This window comes from Pseudorasbora parva, chromosome 13 (assembly GCF_024679245.1).
Source record: "Pseudorasbora parva isolate DD20220531a chromosome 13, ASM2467924v1, whole genome shotgun sequence".
Taxonomy (NCBI): Eukaryota; Metazoa; Chordata; class Actinopteri; order Cypriniformes; family Gobionidae; genus Pseudorasbora; species Pseudorasbora parva.
In genome coordinates this window covers 1,395,290-1,415,046 of record NC_090184.1, presented here as the reverse complement: position 1 = coordinate 1,415,046, position 19,757 = coordinate 1,395,290, and the positions used below count along the sequence as shown (strand labels likewise).

At 45.0% G+C, this 19,757-nt stretch overlaps 1 protein-coding gene across 3 annotated transcripts in view; it reads left to right on the top strand.

Annotated features, from left to right (window-relative positions):
• The window catches only part of mib2 (MIB E3 ubiquitin protein ligase 2), a 119,616-nt gene that overhangs the window by 60,104 nt on the left and 39,755 nt on the right, over positions 1–19,757 (top strand). For all 3 annotated transcript variants that reach the window (XM_067412899.1, XM_067412900.1, XM_067412898.1), the window contains exons 3-8: positions 866–1,037; positions 9,815–9,921; positions 12,957–13,151; positions 14,779–14,921; positions 16,398–16,505; positions 16,833–16,937. In XM_067412899.1, coding sequence (XP_067269000.1) covers positions 866–1,037; positions 9,815–9,921; positions 12,957–13,151; positions 14,779–14,921; positions 16,398–16,505; positions 16,833–16,937 — 830 coding nt within the window. The remainder of the gene's footprint in view (positions 1–865; positions 1,038–9,814; positions 9,922–12,956; positions 13,152–14,778; positions 14,922–16,397; positions 16,506–16,832; positions 16,938–19,757) is intronic.

Below are 19,757 nucleotides of genomic sequence, written 5' to 3'. Positions count from 1 at the left end.
CACACACACACACTCACTCACTCACTCACTCACTCACACACTCACTCACACACACACACACACACACTCGCACGCACGCACGCACGCACACACACACACTCACTCACTCACTCACTCACGCACACACACTCACTCACTCACTCACGCACACACACACACACACACTCACTCACTCACTCATTCACACACACTCACTCACTCACTCACTCACTCACTCACTCACTCACTCACTCACTCACTCACTCACTCACGCACACACACACACACTCACTCACTCACTCATTCACACACACTCACTCACTCACTCACTCACTCACTCACTCACTCACTCACTCACGCACACACACACACACACTCACTCACTCACTCATTCACACACACTCACTCACTCACTCACTCACTCACTCACTCACTCACTCACGCACACACACACACACTCACTCACTCACTCATTCACACACACTCACTCACTCACTCACTCACACACTCACACACTCACTCACACACACACACACTCACACACTCACACACTCACTCACTCACTCACACCCTCACTCACTCACTCACTCACACACACACACTCACTCACTCACTCACTCACTCACTCACACACTCACACACTCACTCACTCACTCACTCACTCACTCACTCACTCACTCACTCACTCACTCACACTCTTGAACTGTGTAAATAAGGCAGAATGCAGGAAATATCATCAGACCCGCCTTAAAGGGCCAGAGTGTGTTTAGAGACTCGCGGAGCGCAGTAAAACATGATCTTTATTTCCTATATGGTGAAAAACTTGTATGCGACCCATTGTTGATTCAGACGTGTTGATCTTCCATCTCTCCTCTCCTCCTCTCAGGTGTCCGGCATTCAAACATCATCTGTGACAGCTGTAAGAAGCACGGCATTATGGGGATGCGCTGGAAGTGTAAAGTGTGTTTCGATTACGACCTCTGCACTCAGTGTTACATGAACAACAAGCACGACCTGACACACGCCTTCGAGCGCTACGAGACGGCCCATTCACAACCGTGAGTTTCTGCTCACACACACACTCACACACACTCTCTCTCACACACACACATGCATAACTTCCTCTCTCTCTCTCTCTCTCCTCTTCTCTGATGACGAGGGCGGGGCCACCTGTCACTATCCTCCAATAGCAAACCACCACCATCCAATCAATCACCCACAGACACAATCAAGCTCCGCCCACATTTGTTCTTGTTTGAGAAGCGATTCACTCGATATACGGCACAATAGGGAAGAAAAGACGAGAGCATCTCCCCTTCCCATTTCCGGTCATATGGTTTCTCTGTGCTGGTCCTCTATATCATGAGCGGTGGCCACTGAACATGTTGACGTGATGCCCCTGTTTTTCCCGGTAGGATGTTAATAGGATTTATTCGTGAGAAAGGTCTGCATATGGGATTAGGAGACCCATCTCTCTGATCGCTCTGCAGAATGTTTCAGTCAATGTGGTTGACTGTTTTACAAGTTTTTCAACCCAAACAAGTTTTACACACACATTTGAAGATGTATGGGTGATACTCTCTCTGTTCAGAGGTCATGTGTAGTCTGAGGTAACGCGTGTTTTTGTGTTTGAACACAGTTTGGCATATGGCCTCCCATATGTTTACCAAGACAAAGAACAAAACAGCCTAATGTGTTAATCGGCTAAGGCAGCGACTAGTTAGCTTCTGTCACGTTGTCGTCTGTAATCTTTCCCGTGTCAAACGCAGACACAGTACGTCAGTCCTCAGACAACATGCCAAGAGGTCATTGGGTCTTTCTCACCGCAATATCAACTACATCTGATTTGGATAAGTTTAGGATGATGTTTGGTGTTGATTTGTCTTCGTATGTTAATGGCAATATAAAATCGATATGTGTAAAATCACACTCTTTAATTAAAAGATAACAACATATAGGCATATTGCTTGTTGTTAGTTAATGCGTTGTCTAATGTTAATGAGACCTGTGTTACCAAATGCACAGATGGCTGACTGAATGTGTTTCATGTGGTTGTTTTCAGTAGTGTGTGTGTAGCCTGATGGTGTTGTGTCTGCGTTTGGCCATGGATTACTCTGTGTCAACAGGCTAAAAGAGGACTGACCTCGATCTCTGTCTGCCGTTTGACCCACAGTAGAGCAGCGTCACTGAAGAATCACAGCTGAAATAGGGATACGTCACTGCAGTCAATAACAGACGATCAGAGCAGTGCCAGGGGCAAACCGATGATGCTAGAGGAGTCCTATAAACCCGCTTATCTCCATCAATTATGCAATAACCAATTGATTTTTTTTTGTGTGTTAGGAGGAACCACCAGTGTGGTTCATCACCTGAACTATAGACACGGCCCAATGACCCAATCAGAAATAGACCCAAACTGGCCCAATGACCCAATCAGAAATAGACCCAAACTGACCCAATGACCCAATCAGAAATAGACCCAAACTGACCCAATGACCCAATCAGAAATAGACCCAAACTGGCCCAATGACCCAATCAGAAATAGACCCAAACTGGCCCAATGACCCAATCAGAAATAGACCCAAACTAGCCAAATGACCCAATCAGAAATAGACCCAAACTAGCCCAATGACCCAATCAGAAATAGACCCAAACTGACCCAATGACCCGATCAGAAATAGACCCAAACTAGCCCAATGACCCAATCAGAAATAGACCCAAACTGGCCCAATGACCCAATCAGAAATAGACCCAAACTGGCCCAATGACCCAATCAGAAATAGACCCAAACTAGCCCAATGACCCAATCAGAAATAGACCCAAACTAGCCAAATGACCCAATCAGAAATAGACCCAAACTAGCCCAATGACCCAATCAGAAATAGACCCAAACTGACCCAATGACCCGATAAGAAATAGACCCAAACTACCCCAATGACCCAATCAGAAATAGACCCAAACTAGCCCAATGACCCGATCAGAAATAGACCCAAACTAGCCCAATGACCCAATCAGAAATAGACCCAAACTGACCCAATGACCCAATCAGAAATAGACCCAAACTGGCCCAATGACCCAATCAGAAATAGACCCAAACTGACCCAATGACCCAATCAGAAATAGACCCAAACTGACCCAATGACCCGATCAGAAATAGACCCAAACTGACCCAATGACCCAATCAGAAATAGACCCAAACTGACCCAATGACCCAATCAGAAATAGGCCCAAACTGACCCAATGACTCAATCAGAAATAGACCCAAACTGACCCAATGACTCAATCAGAAATAGGCCCAAACTGACCCAATGACCCAATCAGAAATAGACCCAAACTGACCCAATGACTCAATCAGAAATAGGCCCAAACTGATCCAATGACCCAATCAGAAATAGACCCAAACTGACCCAATGACCCAATCAGAAATAGACCCAAACTTGCCCAATGACCCGATCAGAAACAGACCCAAACTGACCCAATGACCCAATCAGAAATAGACCCAAACTGACCCAATGACCCAATCAGAAATAGACCCAAACTGACCCAATGACCCAATCAGAAATAGACCCAAACTGACCCAATGACCCAATCAGAAATAGACCCAAACTGACCCAATGACCCAATCAGAAATAGACCCAAACTGACCCAATGACCCGATCAGAAATAGACCCAAACTGACCCAATGACCCGATCAGAAATAGACCCAAACTAGCCCAATGACCCAATCAGAAATAGACCCAAACTGACCCAATGACCCAATCAGAAATAGACTCAAACTGACCCAATGACCCAATCAGAAATAGACCCAAACTGACCCAATGACCCAATCAGAAATAGACCCAAACTGACCCAATGACCCAATCAGAAATAGACCCAAACTGACCCAATGACCCGATCAGAAATAGACCCAAACTGACCCAATGACCCGATCAGAAATAGACCCAAACTAGCCCAATGACCCAATCAGAAAGAGACCCAAACTGACCCAATGACCCAATCAGAAATAGACCCAAACTGACCCAATGACCCAATCAGAAATAGACCCAAACTGACCCAATGACCCAATCAGAAATAGACCCAAACTGACCCAATGACCCAATCAGAAATAGACCCAAACTGACCCAATGACCCAATCAGAAATAGACCCAAACTGACCCAATGACCCAATCAGAAATAGACCCAAACTGACCCAATGACCCGATCAGAAATAGACCCAAACTGACCCAATGACCCGATCAGAAATAGACCCAAACTAGCCCTATGACCCAATCAGAAATAGACCCAAACTGACCCAATGACCCAATCAGAAATAGACCCAAACTGACCCAATGACCCGATCAGAAATAGACCCAAACTAGCCCAATGACCCAATCAGAAATAGACCCAAACTGACCCAATGACCCGATCAGAAATAGACCCAAACTGACCCAATGACCCGATCAGAAATAGACCCAAACTGACCCAATGACCCAATCAGAAATAGACCCAAACTGACCCAATGACCCAATCAGAAATAGACCCAAACTGACCCAATGACCCAATCAGAAATAGACCCAAACTGACCCAATGACCCAATCAGAAATAGACCCAAACTGACCCAATGACCCAATCAGAAATAGACCCAAACTGACCCAATGACCCGATCAGAAATAGACCCAAACTGACCCAATGACCCGATCAGAAATAGACCCAAACTAGCCCAATGACCCAATCAGAAATAGACCCAAACTGACCCAATGACCCAATCAGAAATAGACCCAAACTGACCCAATGACCCAATCAGAAATAGACCCAAACTGACCCAATGACCCAATCAGAAATAGACCCAAACTGACCCAATGACCCAATCAGAAATAGACCCAAACTGACCCAATGACCCAATCAGAAATAGACCCAAACTGACCCAATGACCCAATCAGAAATAGACCCAAACTGACCCAATGACCCGATCAGAAATAGACCCAAACTGACCCAATGACCCAATCAGAAATAGACCCAAACTAGCCCAATGACCCAATCAGAAATAGACCCAAACTGACCCAATGACCCAATCAGAAATAGACCCAAACTGACCCAATGACCCAATCAGAAATAGACCCAAACTGACCCAATGACCCGATCAGAAATAGACCCAAACTAGCCCAGTGACCCAATCAGAAATAGACCCAAACTAGCCCAATGACCCAATCAGAAATAGACCCAAACTAGCCCAATGACCCAATCAGAAATAGACCCAAACTAGCCCAGTGACCCAATCAGAAATAGACCCAAACTAGCCCAATGACCCAATCAGAAATAGACCCAAACTGACCCAATGACCCAATCAGAAATAGACCCAAACTGACCCAATGACCCAATCAGAAATAGACCCAAACTGACCCAATGACCCGATCAGAAATAGACCCAAACTAGCCCAGTGACCCAATCAGAAATAGACCCAAACTGACCCAATGACCCAATCAGAAATAGACCCAAACTGACCCAATGACCCAATCAGAAATAGACCCAAAACTGACCCAATGACCCGATCAGAAATAGACCCAAACTAGCCCAATGACCCAATCAGAAATAGACCCAAACTGACCCAATGACCCAATCAGAAATAGACCCAAACTGACCCAATGACCCAATCAGAAATAGACCCAAACTGACCCAATGACCCGATCAGAAATAGACCCAAACTAGCCCAGTGACCCAATCAGAAATAGACCCAAACTGACCCAATGACCCAATCAGAAATAGACCCAAACTAGCCCAATGACCCAATCAGAAATAGACCCAAACTGACCCAATGACCCAATCAGAAATAGACCCAAACTGACCCAATGACCCAATCAGAAATAGACCCAAACTGACCCAATGACCCAATCAGAAATAGACCCAAACTAGCCCAATGACCCAATCAGAAATAGACCCAAACTGACCCAATGACCCAATCAGAAATAGACCCAAACTGACCCAATGACCCAATCAGAAATAGACCCAAACTAGCCCAATGACCCAATCAGAAATAGACCCAAACTGACCCAATGACCCAATCAGAAATAGACCCAAACTGACCCAATGACCCAATCAGAAATAGGCCCAAACTAGCCCAATGACCCAATCAGAAATAGACCCAAACTGACCCAATGACCCAATCAGAAATAGACCCAAACTGACCCAATGACCCAATCAGAAATAGACCCAAACTGACCCAATGACCCGATCAGAAATAGACCCAAACTAGCCCAGTGACCCAATCAGAAATAGACCCAAACTGACCCAATGACCCAATCAGAAATAGACCCAAACTAGCCCAATGACCCAATCAGAAATAGACCCAAACTGACCCAATGACCCAATCAGAAATAGACCCAAACTGACCCAATGACCCAATCAGAAATAGACCCAAACTGACCCAATGACCCAATCAGAAATAGACCCAAACTAGCCCAATGACCCAATCAGAAATAGACCCAAACTGACCCAATGACCCAATCAGAAATAGACCCAAACTGACCCAATGACCCAATCAGAAATAGACCCAAACTAGCCCAATGACCCAATCAGAAATAGACCCAAACTGACCCAATGACCCAATCAGAAATAGACCCAAACTGACCCAATGACCCAATCAGAAATAGACCCAAACTAGCCCAATGACCCAATCAGAAATAGACCCAAACTAGCCCAATGACCCAATCAGAAATAGACCCAAACTGACCCAATGACCCAATCAGAAATAGACCCAAACTGACCCAATGACCCAATCAGAAATAGACCCAAACTGACCCAATGACCCGATCCCAAACATCAAAACTCAAAGTGTGGCTCTCCTATATTTAACTCCTGTGCTGTTCTGAATATCCGTGACTAATGATACCTGAATATTTGATAGTCCTGGTCCAAAAATGCCTGGCCTTTTGATGGTCAAGAATAAAGGTTGAATCTGATATTTGGCTTCATGGTAAAGCTTTAACCTGCGGGAAATAATCGACAGTCTAAAGCAGTGGTTTTCAAACTGGGGTCCGGGGTCCTCCAGAAGGTTCTAAGGGGTCCCCAGAAAATTTCAGGGAATAAAAAGTCAAAGCAAAAATGGATAAACTGTTTCATTTTCTAAATGTTTCTCTCCTTTCTTGCCATGAACATACTTTCCAGAATTGTATATGTTTGTCTTGTACCTTTTATAGTGAGTTTTTTTCACTCACTGAATTCTTAACGCAGTATGAAAGCTTGTTTACATGCATTTATTGCGAAAGTTACTCATACAAATAATTTTGAATTGAAAATGTTCTTCAGGTTTATACATCCAACATTAAATATAGCCAGTTTAAGTTTGGAAACAATATGTTGTATTTATAATGTCACATTTACTGTGACTTAGAGATTAAAAAATATAGAGATGAGGGGTCCCTCATAAAGGTTCATCCTAATTGGGGGTCCTTGGCATCATAAAGTTTGAAAACCCCTGGTCTAAAGTCACCTGATAATGCAGGAAAACCATAGACTTGGCAACCTGCCTGTTTGGTGCGTAGAGCTTCTGTTGTGTGTGCGCGTACAGCGGCACACACACCGTCTTACCTTTGATCTTGGACACACACCTGAGAGACACGAGCGACAGGCTGCTTAGAGCTTGACCCTGATTGTGCTCTAAGCCTTCGAGCGCTTCAGGAGCTGCCATATGGCGAGAGTCGGCGCGTGAGGACGGACCATACAGCTGATCTGAGGAGAAGATGAGCCGGCCACACCAGAGCTCAGATAGCTGAGGAATATTCCCGCTGAGGAAGAAGCGTTGATGGTGGAATTATGGGAATAGGCAGCTCCTTTGCTCCCCGATCAGATCAGGTCTTTACTATAAGGTACGTGCGGTCATTCCTAGTGTTTAGCCAAAGGATCTCCAGCTCCATCTGTCGTGAGTTTCTGATGGAGCTGCTCTCACACAGTGCTGTCTCGCTGTAGAGTCTCCACCGTGAGTGTGTGTGAGCAGTGATTTTGACGTTGTTTGGTTGAGCGCTGTCTTCAGTCTGTCACACGCTCCGGGCCGATGGTTTTTTCAGGGTCTGTAGTTTAGTGTTGTTATGTTTATGTGTGTCAAATGTGTTTATCTTGCGAAGCATTGATTGATTTCGCTATGCTGGAAGAACTGCACTACAGGAGACAAATAAATCAGACATGTCACAAAGGGCTGTCCATTTTTTCTTATTAATTACTACATTTTATAGTTCATAAATTCATTTTCAGGTCTCCACAATTGAAATACATTTACCTAAAAGTTTTTTCCTCTTAGTCATTTTGCATTCCATTGAATTTGAATGCGTTTGCATTTCATTTAGTTTAATTAAAAAGCTTTTGTATTAGCCTCAGTTTTCCATCAAGCATTGTTTTGTGAAGTAAATGGAGAATTCTGCTGTGTGTGTGTCAGTTGACGAAAGGAACATCTGCTGTGTTTTCAACGAAGGTTGGAAATGATCTTGAATATGTCATAATCGTGAAAGAAGCAGCGTCTCCCACACACACACACACGCACGCACACACACACACACTCACTCAAAGCATAGGCGAAACACACACACACACACACTCAGAGGGTCAGGAGAAACACACACAAACACGCACACACTCAGAGCATCAGAGGAAACACACACACACGCACACACACACACATCATAAATGAGTGGTCTCTCAGAGCATCAGGCGAAACACAGACACACACACACACACACACACACACACACACACACACACACACACATCATAAATGAGTGGTCTCACAGAGCATCAGGCGAAACACAGACACACACACACACACACACACACACACACACACACACACACACATCATAAATGAGTGGTCTCACAGAGCATCAGGCGAAACACAGACAGACACACACACACACACACACACACACACACACACACATCATAAATGAGTGGTCTCTCAGAGCATCAGGCGAAACACAGACACACACACACACACACACACACACGCATCATAAATGAGTGGTCTCTCAGAGCATCAGGCGAAACAGACAGACACACACACACACACACACACACACATCATAAATGAGTGGTCTCTCAGAGCATCAGGCGAAACACAGACAGACACACACACACACATCATAAATGAGTGGTCTCTCAGAGCATCAGGCGAAACACAGACACACACACACACACACACACACACACACACACACACATCATAAATGAGTGGTCTCACAGAGCATCAGGCGAAACACAGACAGACAGACACACACACACACACACACACACACACACACACACACACACACACACATCATGAATGAGTGGTCTCTCAGAGCATCAGGCGAAACACAGACAGACAGACACACACACACACACACACACACACACACACACACACACACACACACACACACACACACACACACACACATCATGAATGAGTGGTCTCTCAGAGCATCAGGCGAAACACAGACACACACACACACACACACATACACACACACACATCATAAATGAGTGGTCTCTCAGAGCATCAGGCGAAACACAGACACACACACACACACACACACACACACACACACACACACACACACATCATAAATGAGTGGTCTCTCAGAGCATCAGGTGAAACACAGACACACACACACACACACACACACACACACACACACACACACACACACACACACACACACACACACACTCATATCACCACGAGATTTAGACAATATAGTGAACAAACTTTAAAGAAGAGGACTGCGATTAAAGGGATTGCTCAAACATTACTATAGCAGTCATTGCAGACGGTCAGCGGTGTGAATGCCTTTGCTCCGGATCGTAACGCGCTCCTGCTTCTCTTCCTCAGAGTGAGCTTGACGCCGCGGCAGAACCTGTCCCGAATCATCCTGAAGGGAATCTTCCAGGGAGTGAAGGTGGTGCGCGGCCCCGACTGGGACTGGGGCAACCAGGACGGTGAGAGGAGCTCTAACACACACACCCGAGCTGTAAACACACACACACACATGAGCTATAAACACACACACACACATGAGCTCTAAACACACACACACGAGCTCTAACACACACACACACGAGCTCTAAACACACACACACATGAGCTCTAAACACACACACACACACAAGCTCTAAACACACACACACATGAGCTCTAAACACACACACACACACACGAGCTCTAAACACACACACACATGAGCTCTAAACACACACACACACACGAGCTCTAAACACACACACACATGAGCTCTAAACACACACACACACACAAGCTCTAACACTCACACACAAGCTCTAACACTCACACACATGAGCTCTAAACACACACACACATGAGCTCTAAACACAAACACACACAAGCTCTAACACTCACACACATGAGCTCTAAACACACACACACACACACACAAGCTCTAAACACACACACGAGCTCTAACACTCACACACATGAGCTCTAAACACACACACACACACACATCTGCTCTAAACACACACACATGAGCTCTAACACTCACACACATGAGCTCTAAACACACACACACACATCTGCTCTAAACACACACACGAGCTATAAACACACACACATGAGCTCTAAACACACACACACATCTGCTATAAACACACACACATGAGCTCTAAACCACACTTGTGCTCTTTCATTGCGTCTGTGACCTTCATCAGCATCGGCTCGAAGAGGCTTTAAGGGATAGCTCACCCAAAGGTGAACATGACCCCATGATTTCCTCTCCCTCAGCTCATCCTAGGTGTGTGTGTGTGTGTGTGTGTGTGTGTGTGTGTGTGTGTGTGTGTGTGTGTGTGTGTGTGTGTGTGTGTGTGTGTGTGTGTGTCATTCTTCTCTCAGACGAACACAATCAGAGTTAAATTAAAACATGTCCTGGCTCTTTCAAGCTTTATAATGGCAGGCCAAAAAAGTGCATCCATCCGTCATAAAAGTTAATCTATAAAGAGCCAGGACATGTTTTAATATAACTCTGATTGTGTTCGTCTGAGAGAAGAATGACACACACACACACACACACACACACACACACACACACACACACACACACACACACACACACACACACACACACGTAGGATGAGCTGAGGAAGAGGAAATCATGGGGTCATGTTCATCTTTGGGTGAGCTATCCCGAATGTTCTTGGTTTAATAATGCAGCTTATAGAAACACATGACCAGAATTCGTTTGAAAACCTGTCTAAGTCTTTGCCTTCAGAAAGGACTAACTGTGTTTCCTCTGTTCATTGAGCTGTAATGGCAGATGAATTGTGTGTGTGTGTGTGTGTGTGTCATCATCATCCTCTGAACATGTTCTCACTGCACTAATGAATGAGTCAAAATGTCTGTGCGTTGAGTAGAAGAGTGTGAGACGGTGAAGATCTCGTCCCGCTGTGGTGTTTCATCATCGTTGTGTGTGTTCTTAGCTGTGGTCGACCACGTGTGTGTGTGTGTGTTAGTTGGTTATCAGATGATATAGCAGACAAAGCTCCAGGTTATATATGTGTGGCCACAAAACCAGTCATAAAGTATAGATCATCTGAAAGCTGAATTAATAATCTATTTAGAGAATCTCCTGTATAGTTGTCCAAATGAAGTCCTCAGCAATGCATATTACTACTAATAATACATGTATGATGTATTTATGGTAGGAAATGTACTAAATATCTTCATGGAGCATGATCTTAATATCCTAATGATTTTTGGCATGAAAGAAAAATCAATAATTTTGACCCTTATAGTGTGTTGGCTCTGGCCACAGATATACCCGTGAGATTATGACTGGTGTTGAGCTGCAGGGTCAGATTTAACCCCACAATCAACAGAAAATGATGAAAATAGAGCCTATTCTTAGCATAAATAATTATTTTATTTTTTACAAACAAATAAAGGAATAAATATTGGGATTGTAGTATAGAGAGAGCCACGAGAGAGCACAATGCTCTCAAAATAGTCTTGATTTCCTTCATGCAAAGTAGGATTGATGATTTCCTCTTGTGATTTTGGGGTAAATCCTGACGGTTGTTTGAGGTCGACCTGTATTCAGTGTGTGTGTGTGTGTGTGTGTCGTCGTGTCCGTGCTGTTTTAGTGTCCTTTCATTGAAATATTCAGGTTAAGTAAGTATTGATGAATTGTCATAACTCATAATTTCACACACGTCATCAGCTCTGGATGTGTTCACACTAGAGATGCACACAAATCACATTTTAAAACATGTACTTTTGTATTAATATAATAATGTTTCATTCATTTCGTTATTTTTTTCAAACAAAAAATGTATTTAATGATCACTTCCTCACGTGTCTAATGTGGACATCCCTCTGAGACTCCTGCCCTGTCCCGCTTGTGTGTGTGTGTGTGTGTGTGTGTGTGTGCACGCATGTGTGCGCGTCCGTGCGGGTGTGTGCGTCCATGCATGTGTGCATGTGTGTACGTGTGCCTGTGTGTGTGTGTGTGTACTTATGCCTGTGTGTGTGTGTGTGTACATGTGCCTGTGTGCGTGTGTGTGTACATGTGCCTGTGCGCGTGCATGGGTGTGCCTGTGTGGGTGTGTGTGCCTGTGTGCGTGTTTGCGTGTGTGTGCGCCTGTGTGTGTGCGCCTGTGTGTGTGCACCTGTGTGCGTGCATGGGTGTGCCTGTGTGGGTGTGTGTGCCTGTGTGCGTGTTTGCGTGTGTGTGCGCCTGTGTGTGCGCCTGTGTGTGTGCGCCTGTGTGTGTGCGCCTGTGTGTGTGCGCCTGTGTGTGTGCACCTGTGTGCGTGCATGGGTGTGCCTGTGTGGGTGTGTGTGCCTGTGTGCGTGTTTGCGTGTGTGTGCGCCTGTGTGTGTGTGTGTGTGCCTGTGTGCCTCGGTGCCTATGTGTGCATGTGTGTACGTGTGTGTGTGCCTGTGTGCGTGTTTGCATGTGTGTGTGTGTGTGTGTGTGTGTGTGTGCCTGCGTGCGTGCGTGTGTGCGTGTGTGTGTGAGCAGGAGGCGAGGGGAAGGTTGGGAAGGTGGTGGACATCCGTGGCTGGGATCAGGAGTCGGGCCGCAGTGTGGCGAGTGTAACCTGGACCAACGGCACCACAAACGTCTACAGGATGGGCCATAAAGGGAAGGTGGATCTCAAGTACGTGTCTGATGTACAGGGAGGATTCTACTACAAGGAACACCTGCCCAAATTAGGTAACACTGATTGAGTTATGGACTCAAATGCTTTACCAAATACATTTACACTCACCTAAAGGATTATTAGGAACACCTGTTCAATTTCTCATTAATGCAGTTATCTAATCAGCCAATCACATGGCAGCTGCTTCAGTGCATTTAGGGGTGTGGTCCTGGTCAAGACAATCTCCTGAACTCCAAACTGAATGTCAGAATGGGAAAGAAAGGTGATTTAAGCCGTTTTGAGCGTGGCATGGTTGCTGGTGCCAGACGGCCCGGTCTGAGTATTTTACAATCTGCTCAGTTACTGGGATTTACACACACAACCATTTCTAGGGTTTACAAAGAATGGTGTGAAAAGGGAAGAGCATCCAGTCTGCAGCAGTCCTGTGGGAGAAAATGCCTTGTTGATGCTCGAGGTCAGAGGAGAATGGGCCGACTGATTCAAGCTGATAGAAGAGCAACTTTGACTGAAATAACCACTCGTTACAACCGAGGTATGCAGCAAAGCATTTGTGAAGCCACAACACACACAACCTTGAGGCAGATGGGCTACAACAGCAGAAGACCCCACCGGGGACCACTCATCTCCACTACAAATAGGACAAAGAGGCGACAATTTGCACAAGCTCACCAAAATTGGCCAGTTGAAGACTGGAGAAATGTTGCCTGGTCTGATGAGTCTCGATTTCTGTTGAGACATTCAGATGGTAGAGTCAGAATTTGCCGTAAACAGAATGAGAACATGGATCCATCATGCCTTGTTCCCACTGTGCAGGCTGGTGGTGGTGGTGTAATGGTGTGGGGGATGTTTTCTTGACACACTTTAGGCCCCTTAGTGCCAATTGGGCATCGTTTAAATGCCACGGCCTACCTGAGCATTGTTTCTGACCATGTCCAGCCCTTTATGACCACCATGTGCCCATCCTCTGATGGCTACTTCCAGCAGGATAATGCACCATGTCACAAAGCTCCAATCATTTCAAATTGGTTTCTTGAACATGCCAATGAGTTGACTGTACTAAAATGGCCACCACAGTCCCCAGATCTCAACCCAATAGAGCATCTTTGGGATGTGGTGGAACGGGAGCTTCGTGCCCTGGATGTGCATCCCACAAATCTCCATCCACTGCAAGATGCTCTCCTATCAATATGGGCCGACATTTCTAAAGAATGCTTTCAGCAGCTTGTTGATCAATGCCACGGAGAATTAAGGCAGTTCTGAAGGAGAAAGGGTCAAACACAGTATTAGTGTGTTCCTAATTATCCTTTAGGTGAGGGTATATTCCATATGTGAGAGAGATAATATGAGTTACAGATAATACTGTTTTATGTGGACAGTAATACATATCATGGCCATGGATTAAGACTTCTTTCCTACGATTTATTCATTCATTCCCTCTTTATAGTGAATCGTGGCCATATAGTTTTGATTTAACTAAAGCAAGGGAATGAAATAGTAAAATGTGCAGATATGTTAATAAGTTGTGGGAACTGGTTGTTGATTTGTAACCATGATGTGTGATGTGAGAATTACATTCCCAAAGGCTCTGCTCCGACTGCCTGACCCCTGGTGTGCGTGTCTGTGATGGTGTGTGTGTGTGTGTGTGTGTGTGTATGTGTGCGTGTGCGTGTGTGTGTGCAGGCGAGCACGCGGAGCTGCAGAGGCAGGAGAGCGCAGACACACACTCGTTCCAGCAGGGTGATAAGGTCAAGTGTCTGCTGGAGGTGGATATTCTCCGACAGATGCAGGAGGGCCACGGAGGCTGGAACCCCAAAATGGCAGAGGTGAGATTTACTGCTTTGAGCAATCTTCCTGCTCTGGCTGTCCTCAGGGCACTTTGTGGTTATGAGTTATGAATGAACTATAACTTTCGTCAAATTTGAAATGACTTTCTTTTCTGTTGATGTCACAAGACCATGTAGGGAAAAATACTATTTTAATAGTGTTAAACATTATTTAACACTGTTTTACAGTGTCAGTCAAACATCTCACATGTACTTGCTATAGTAATAACAGTAAATTATTCATAATTCACAAGCAACTAACACTAAAACAAACCCAAACATTTACAATTAGTAATGACATGTTTGTGAATTGATATTACTCAGTACTTTTGTTTAATTTACACAACGACATCACCTTAATATAAAGTGTAACCGAGTATGTATATTTTTTTAGTAAACTCTGTAACACTTTATTTTACAGTATATTAGTTACACATGTCGTTACTATAGTGACTACTATACATTGTGCTAATTACATGAAATCAACCCTAAACCAAACCCTGTAGTTAATTATTAATACTCAGTCTTAATAGTATAATTATACTGTAACTGTATACAATTAATTTCTAGAACCTTTTAGTGAGATTCACCCAGTAAAATGAAGATTAAAGGGGTTATGACATGTTTCACGAGGTTCACTTATAATGTTAATAAAGTTTGTTATGGTTATGATTGGCTGACGTTGTTGCATAGAACACTGTATCAACGCCACTCGAAAACACCGTCAGACGAAGCATTATGAAATCATTCTCTAACGGTTTATGACGCAGACGCTCTGTTACCTCTCCATTACACTGAGCCGCAGTCAAATGCTCCGAGCAAACATATAATCTTATATAGTAATGGCCGATTTAAAAAACACAGCTTCCTGAAGTTTTGAAGCGTTATTAATCAGCGTATCGATTCTTGATTCAGAACGCGTGACAAACTGCTGAAATCACGTGACTTTGGCTATCCGAATCACGAGTCGATTCACTGATTCACAACGCTTCAAAGCTTCAGGAAGCAGTGTCTTGAAATCAGCCATCACCAAAACCTCGGTCAAATGCTCCGAACAAACATATAATCCTCCAACACAATCCGGGACGCCATTTAAATACAACAGCCTTGTTTACGCCATTGGGATCTTCAGAAGTCTGTACAGAGACACAAACCAGCTGTTTAGACCGCTAACACCAGTGGGCGGGGCCTAAGGTTTCGATGATGTAAAACTATTCGTCGATGTCTTGCTTTTGAGGTGGGCGTATGCGAATGTATTTGTCCGTGTGATGTCACAGATCACCGCTTGTCTAAATAAATGCTTTGTTTATAATAAGGAGTACGCTTAAGCTTTGAACCTTTCAGGATGTTTTAACGGTTCAAAGACGTCATATATTGTTTGATTTCTTACGTCATGACCCCTTTAAGAACATGCATCTTGTTTTCTCAAGTGGTTTTAAAGTGTGCATTGGATATCTGTTGTGTTTGTGTTGGCAGTACATCTCCAGAATCGGGAGTGTGCACAGAATAACAGACCGCGGAGACGTGCGAGTCCAGTATAGTAACAACATCCGCTGGACGTTCCACCCCGGAGCTCTGACCAAGGCAAGAAGATCCCAGAAATAGCCAGACGTATTCCGAGGAAAAGCCATGTCTGTTGTCCTCACCTGTGAAGTGTGTGTTCCCGGGCCGACTGGACATCAGTCTATTTCTGCCATGTGCTCCTGTTTATATTTAGTTAAGCTCAAGCTCGTAAACCGACTTGTCCTGCTTTGTCCAAGAAACAAGCCATAAATAGATTCCTCTCTGCTTATGGCGGATGAATGATGGTGGCCAGATTGTGGCGATTAGCTAAAGCCTCAGACGACTTTGACTAATTGGTATTTCAGGGAGTGTGTGTTGCTATAACAGAGTCTCTGTGTGTCTGCGCAGGTCAATACGTTTGCTGTGGGCGAGCTGGTGAAGGTGCTGGATGACATTGACAATGTGAAGAGACTTCAGGTTGGCCATGGCGAGTGGACAGACAGCATGGCTCCTGTAGGTTCCTCATCCACAGACACGTTTTGAGAGTGAAAATCACATTTATTTGAGGGAACTAACCTTTACAGCGGGGATGGGTAACGTTGATCCAGAAGGGCCACTCTCTTGCAGAGTTTAGCTCAACCCTGAAAAAAACACCATCTTCTTCTTCTTCTTCTTCTTCTTCTTCTTCTTCTTGAAGACCTTGATTAGCTTCAGGTGTGTTTGATTAGGGTTGGAGCTAAACTCTGTAAGAGAGTGGCCCTTCTGGATCAACGTTCCCCGCCTCTGCTTTAGAAAAAGAAGAAATACATTTAGCACAGCACACATATCAATGTTTTAAAAAATAACAAACAAGTAAATAAACAGAATAGAATAGTAGGTGTTAGTATTATTGGGTCAAGTGTTGATCGTCTTCAGCCGTTTCTTGAAGATGGCTGAAGACTTGGATTGAGTTAGGGTCATTCTGCCAGCAGGAATCCAGTCCAGGTAAAGATGTGATGTGATTTTGTGCTTCTTTGAGATGATGGCACCACAAGGCCCATTCACTTCTGGAGGACACACAGGTCTGGAGTAGTGAGTTTAGGTATATGGGTGCAGAGCCAGTGGTTGTTCTGTAGGCAAACATCAGTGCCTTGAGTTTGATGCGAGCGGCGATTGGCAACCAGATTATGAGGAGAGGTGCAACATGCGCACATTACAATAGTCCAGTCTGGATAAAACAAGAGCCTGGACCAGGAGTTGTAAAGCTCTGATAGGAAAATCCTAATGTCTTATAGGGCAAATCTGCAGAACCGGGTCATTATAGCAATGTGGTCAGTGAAGGTCAACTGATTATCAATCACAACTCAGAGGTTTTTGGCTGTCCTGGATGGAGTTATGGATGATGAACCTACAGAGGCTGAATGGAGAAGCTGTGATGACGTGTTGGGTTGGGCTGAGACCACGAGCAGTTTAGTTGAAGGGGATGATTCTTCATCCAGTCTGTCTGTCAGTCCGAGATGTGAGCAGCTATTGGATCATCCGGCTAGAATGAGAGGTAGAGTTGTTTGTCATCAGCATAGCAGTGATGGAGAAACCATGTTTCTGAAGGAAAGATCTAGTGATGAGATGGAGAAGAGAAGTAGTCCTAGCACTGAGCCCTGATGCACTCCAGCAACTCTAGATGATAGCAGTGATGGAGAAACCATGTTTCTGAAGGTCAGATCTAGTGATGAGATGTAGATGGAGAAGAGAAGCGGCCCCAGCACTGAGCCCCGAGGCACTCCAGCAGCTCTAGATGATAGCAGTGATTTGAGAAACCATGTTTCTGAAGGACAGATCTAGTGATGAGATGTAGATGGAGAAGAGAAGCGGCCCCAGCACTGAGCCCCGAGGCACTCCAGCAGCTCTAGATGATAGCAGTGATGGAGAAACCATGTTTCTGAAGGTCAGATCTAGTGATGACATGTAGATGGAGAAGAGAAGCGGTCCCCGCACTGAGCCCTGAGGCACTCCAGTAGCTCTAGATGATAGCAGTGATGGAGAAACCATGTTTCTGAAGGACAGATCTAGTGATGAGATGTAGATGGAGAAGAGAAGCGGTCCCCGCACTGAGCCCTGAGGCACTCCAGTAGCTCTAGATGATAGCAGTGATGGAGAAACCATGTTTCTGAAGGACAGATCTAGTGATGAGATGTAGATGGAGAAGAGAAGCGGCCCCAGCACTGAGCCCCGAGGCACTCCAGCAGCTCTAGATGATAGCAGTGATGGAGAAACCATGTTTCTGAAGGTCAGATCTAGTGATGAGATGGAGATGGAGAAGAGAAGCGGTCCCAGCACTGAGCCCTGAGGCACTCCAGTAGCTCTAGATGATAGCAGTGATGGAGAAACCATGTTTCTGAATGAAAGATCTAGTGATGAGATGTAGATGGAGAAGAGAAGCGGTCCCAGCACTGAGCCTTGAGGCACTCCAGTAGCTCTAGATGATAGCAGTGATGGAGAAACCATGTTTCTGAATGAAAGATCTAGTGATGAGATGTAGATGGAGAAGAGAAGCGGTCCCCGCACTGAGCCCTGAGGCACTCCAGCAACTCTAGATGATAGCAGTGATGGAGAAACCATGTTTCTGAAGGTCAGATCTAGTGATGAGATGGAGATGGAGAAGAGAAGCGGTCCCAGCACTGAGCCCCGAGGCACTACAGTAGCTCTAGATGATAGCAGTGATGGAGAAACCATGTTTCTGAATGAAAGATCTAGTGATGAGATGTAGATGGAGAAGAGAAGCGGTCCCAGCACTGAGCCTTGAGGCACTCCAGTAGCTCTAGATGATAGCAGTGATGGAGAAACCATGTTTCTGAATGAAAGATCTAGTGATGAGATGTAGATGGAGAAGAGAAGCGGTCCCAGCACTGAGTCCTGAGGCACTCCAGCAACTCTAGATGATAGCAGTGATGGAGAAACCATGTTTCTGAAGGACAGATCTAGTGATGAGATGTAGATGGAGAAGAGAAGCGGTCCCCGCACTGAGCCCCGAGGCACTACAGTAGCTCTAGATGATAGCAGTGATGGAGAAACCATGTGTCTGAAGGACAGATCTAGTGATGAGATGTAGATGGAGAAGAGAAATAGTCCCTGCACTGAGCCCTGAGGCACTACAGTAGCTCTAGATGATAGCAGTGATGGAGAAACCATGTGTCTGAAGGACAGATCTAGTGATGAGATGTAGATGGAGAAGAGAAGCGGTCACCGCACTGAGCCCTGAGGCACTCCAGTAGCTCTAGATGATAGCAGTGATGGAGAAACCATGTTTCTGAAGGACAGATCTAGTGATGACATGTAGATGGAGAAGAGAAGCGG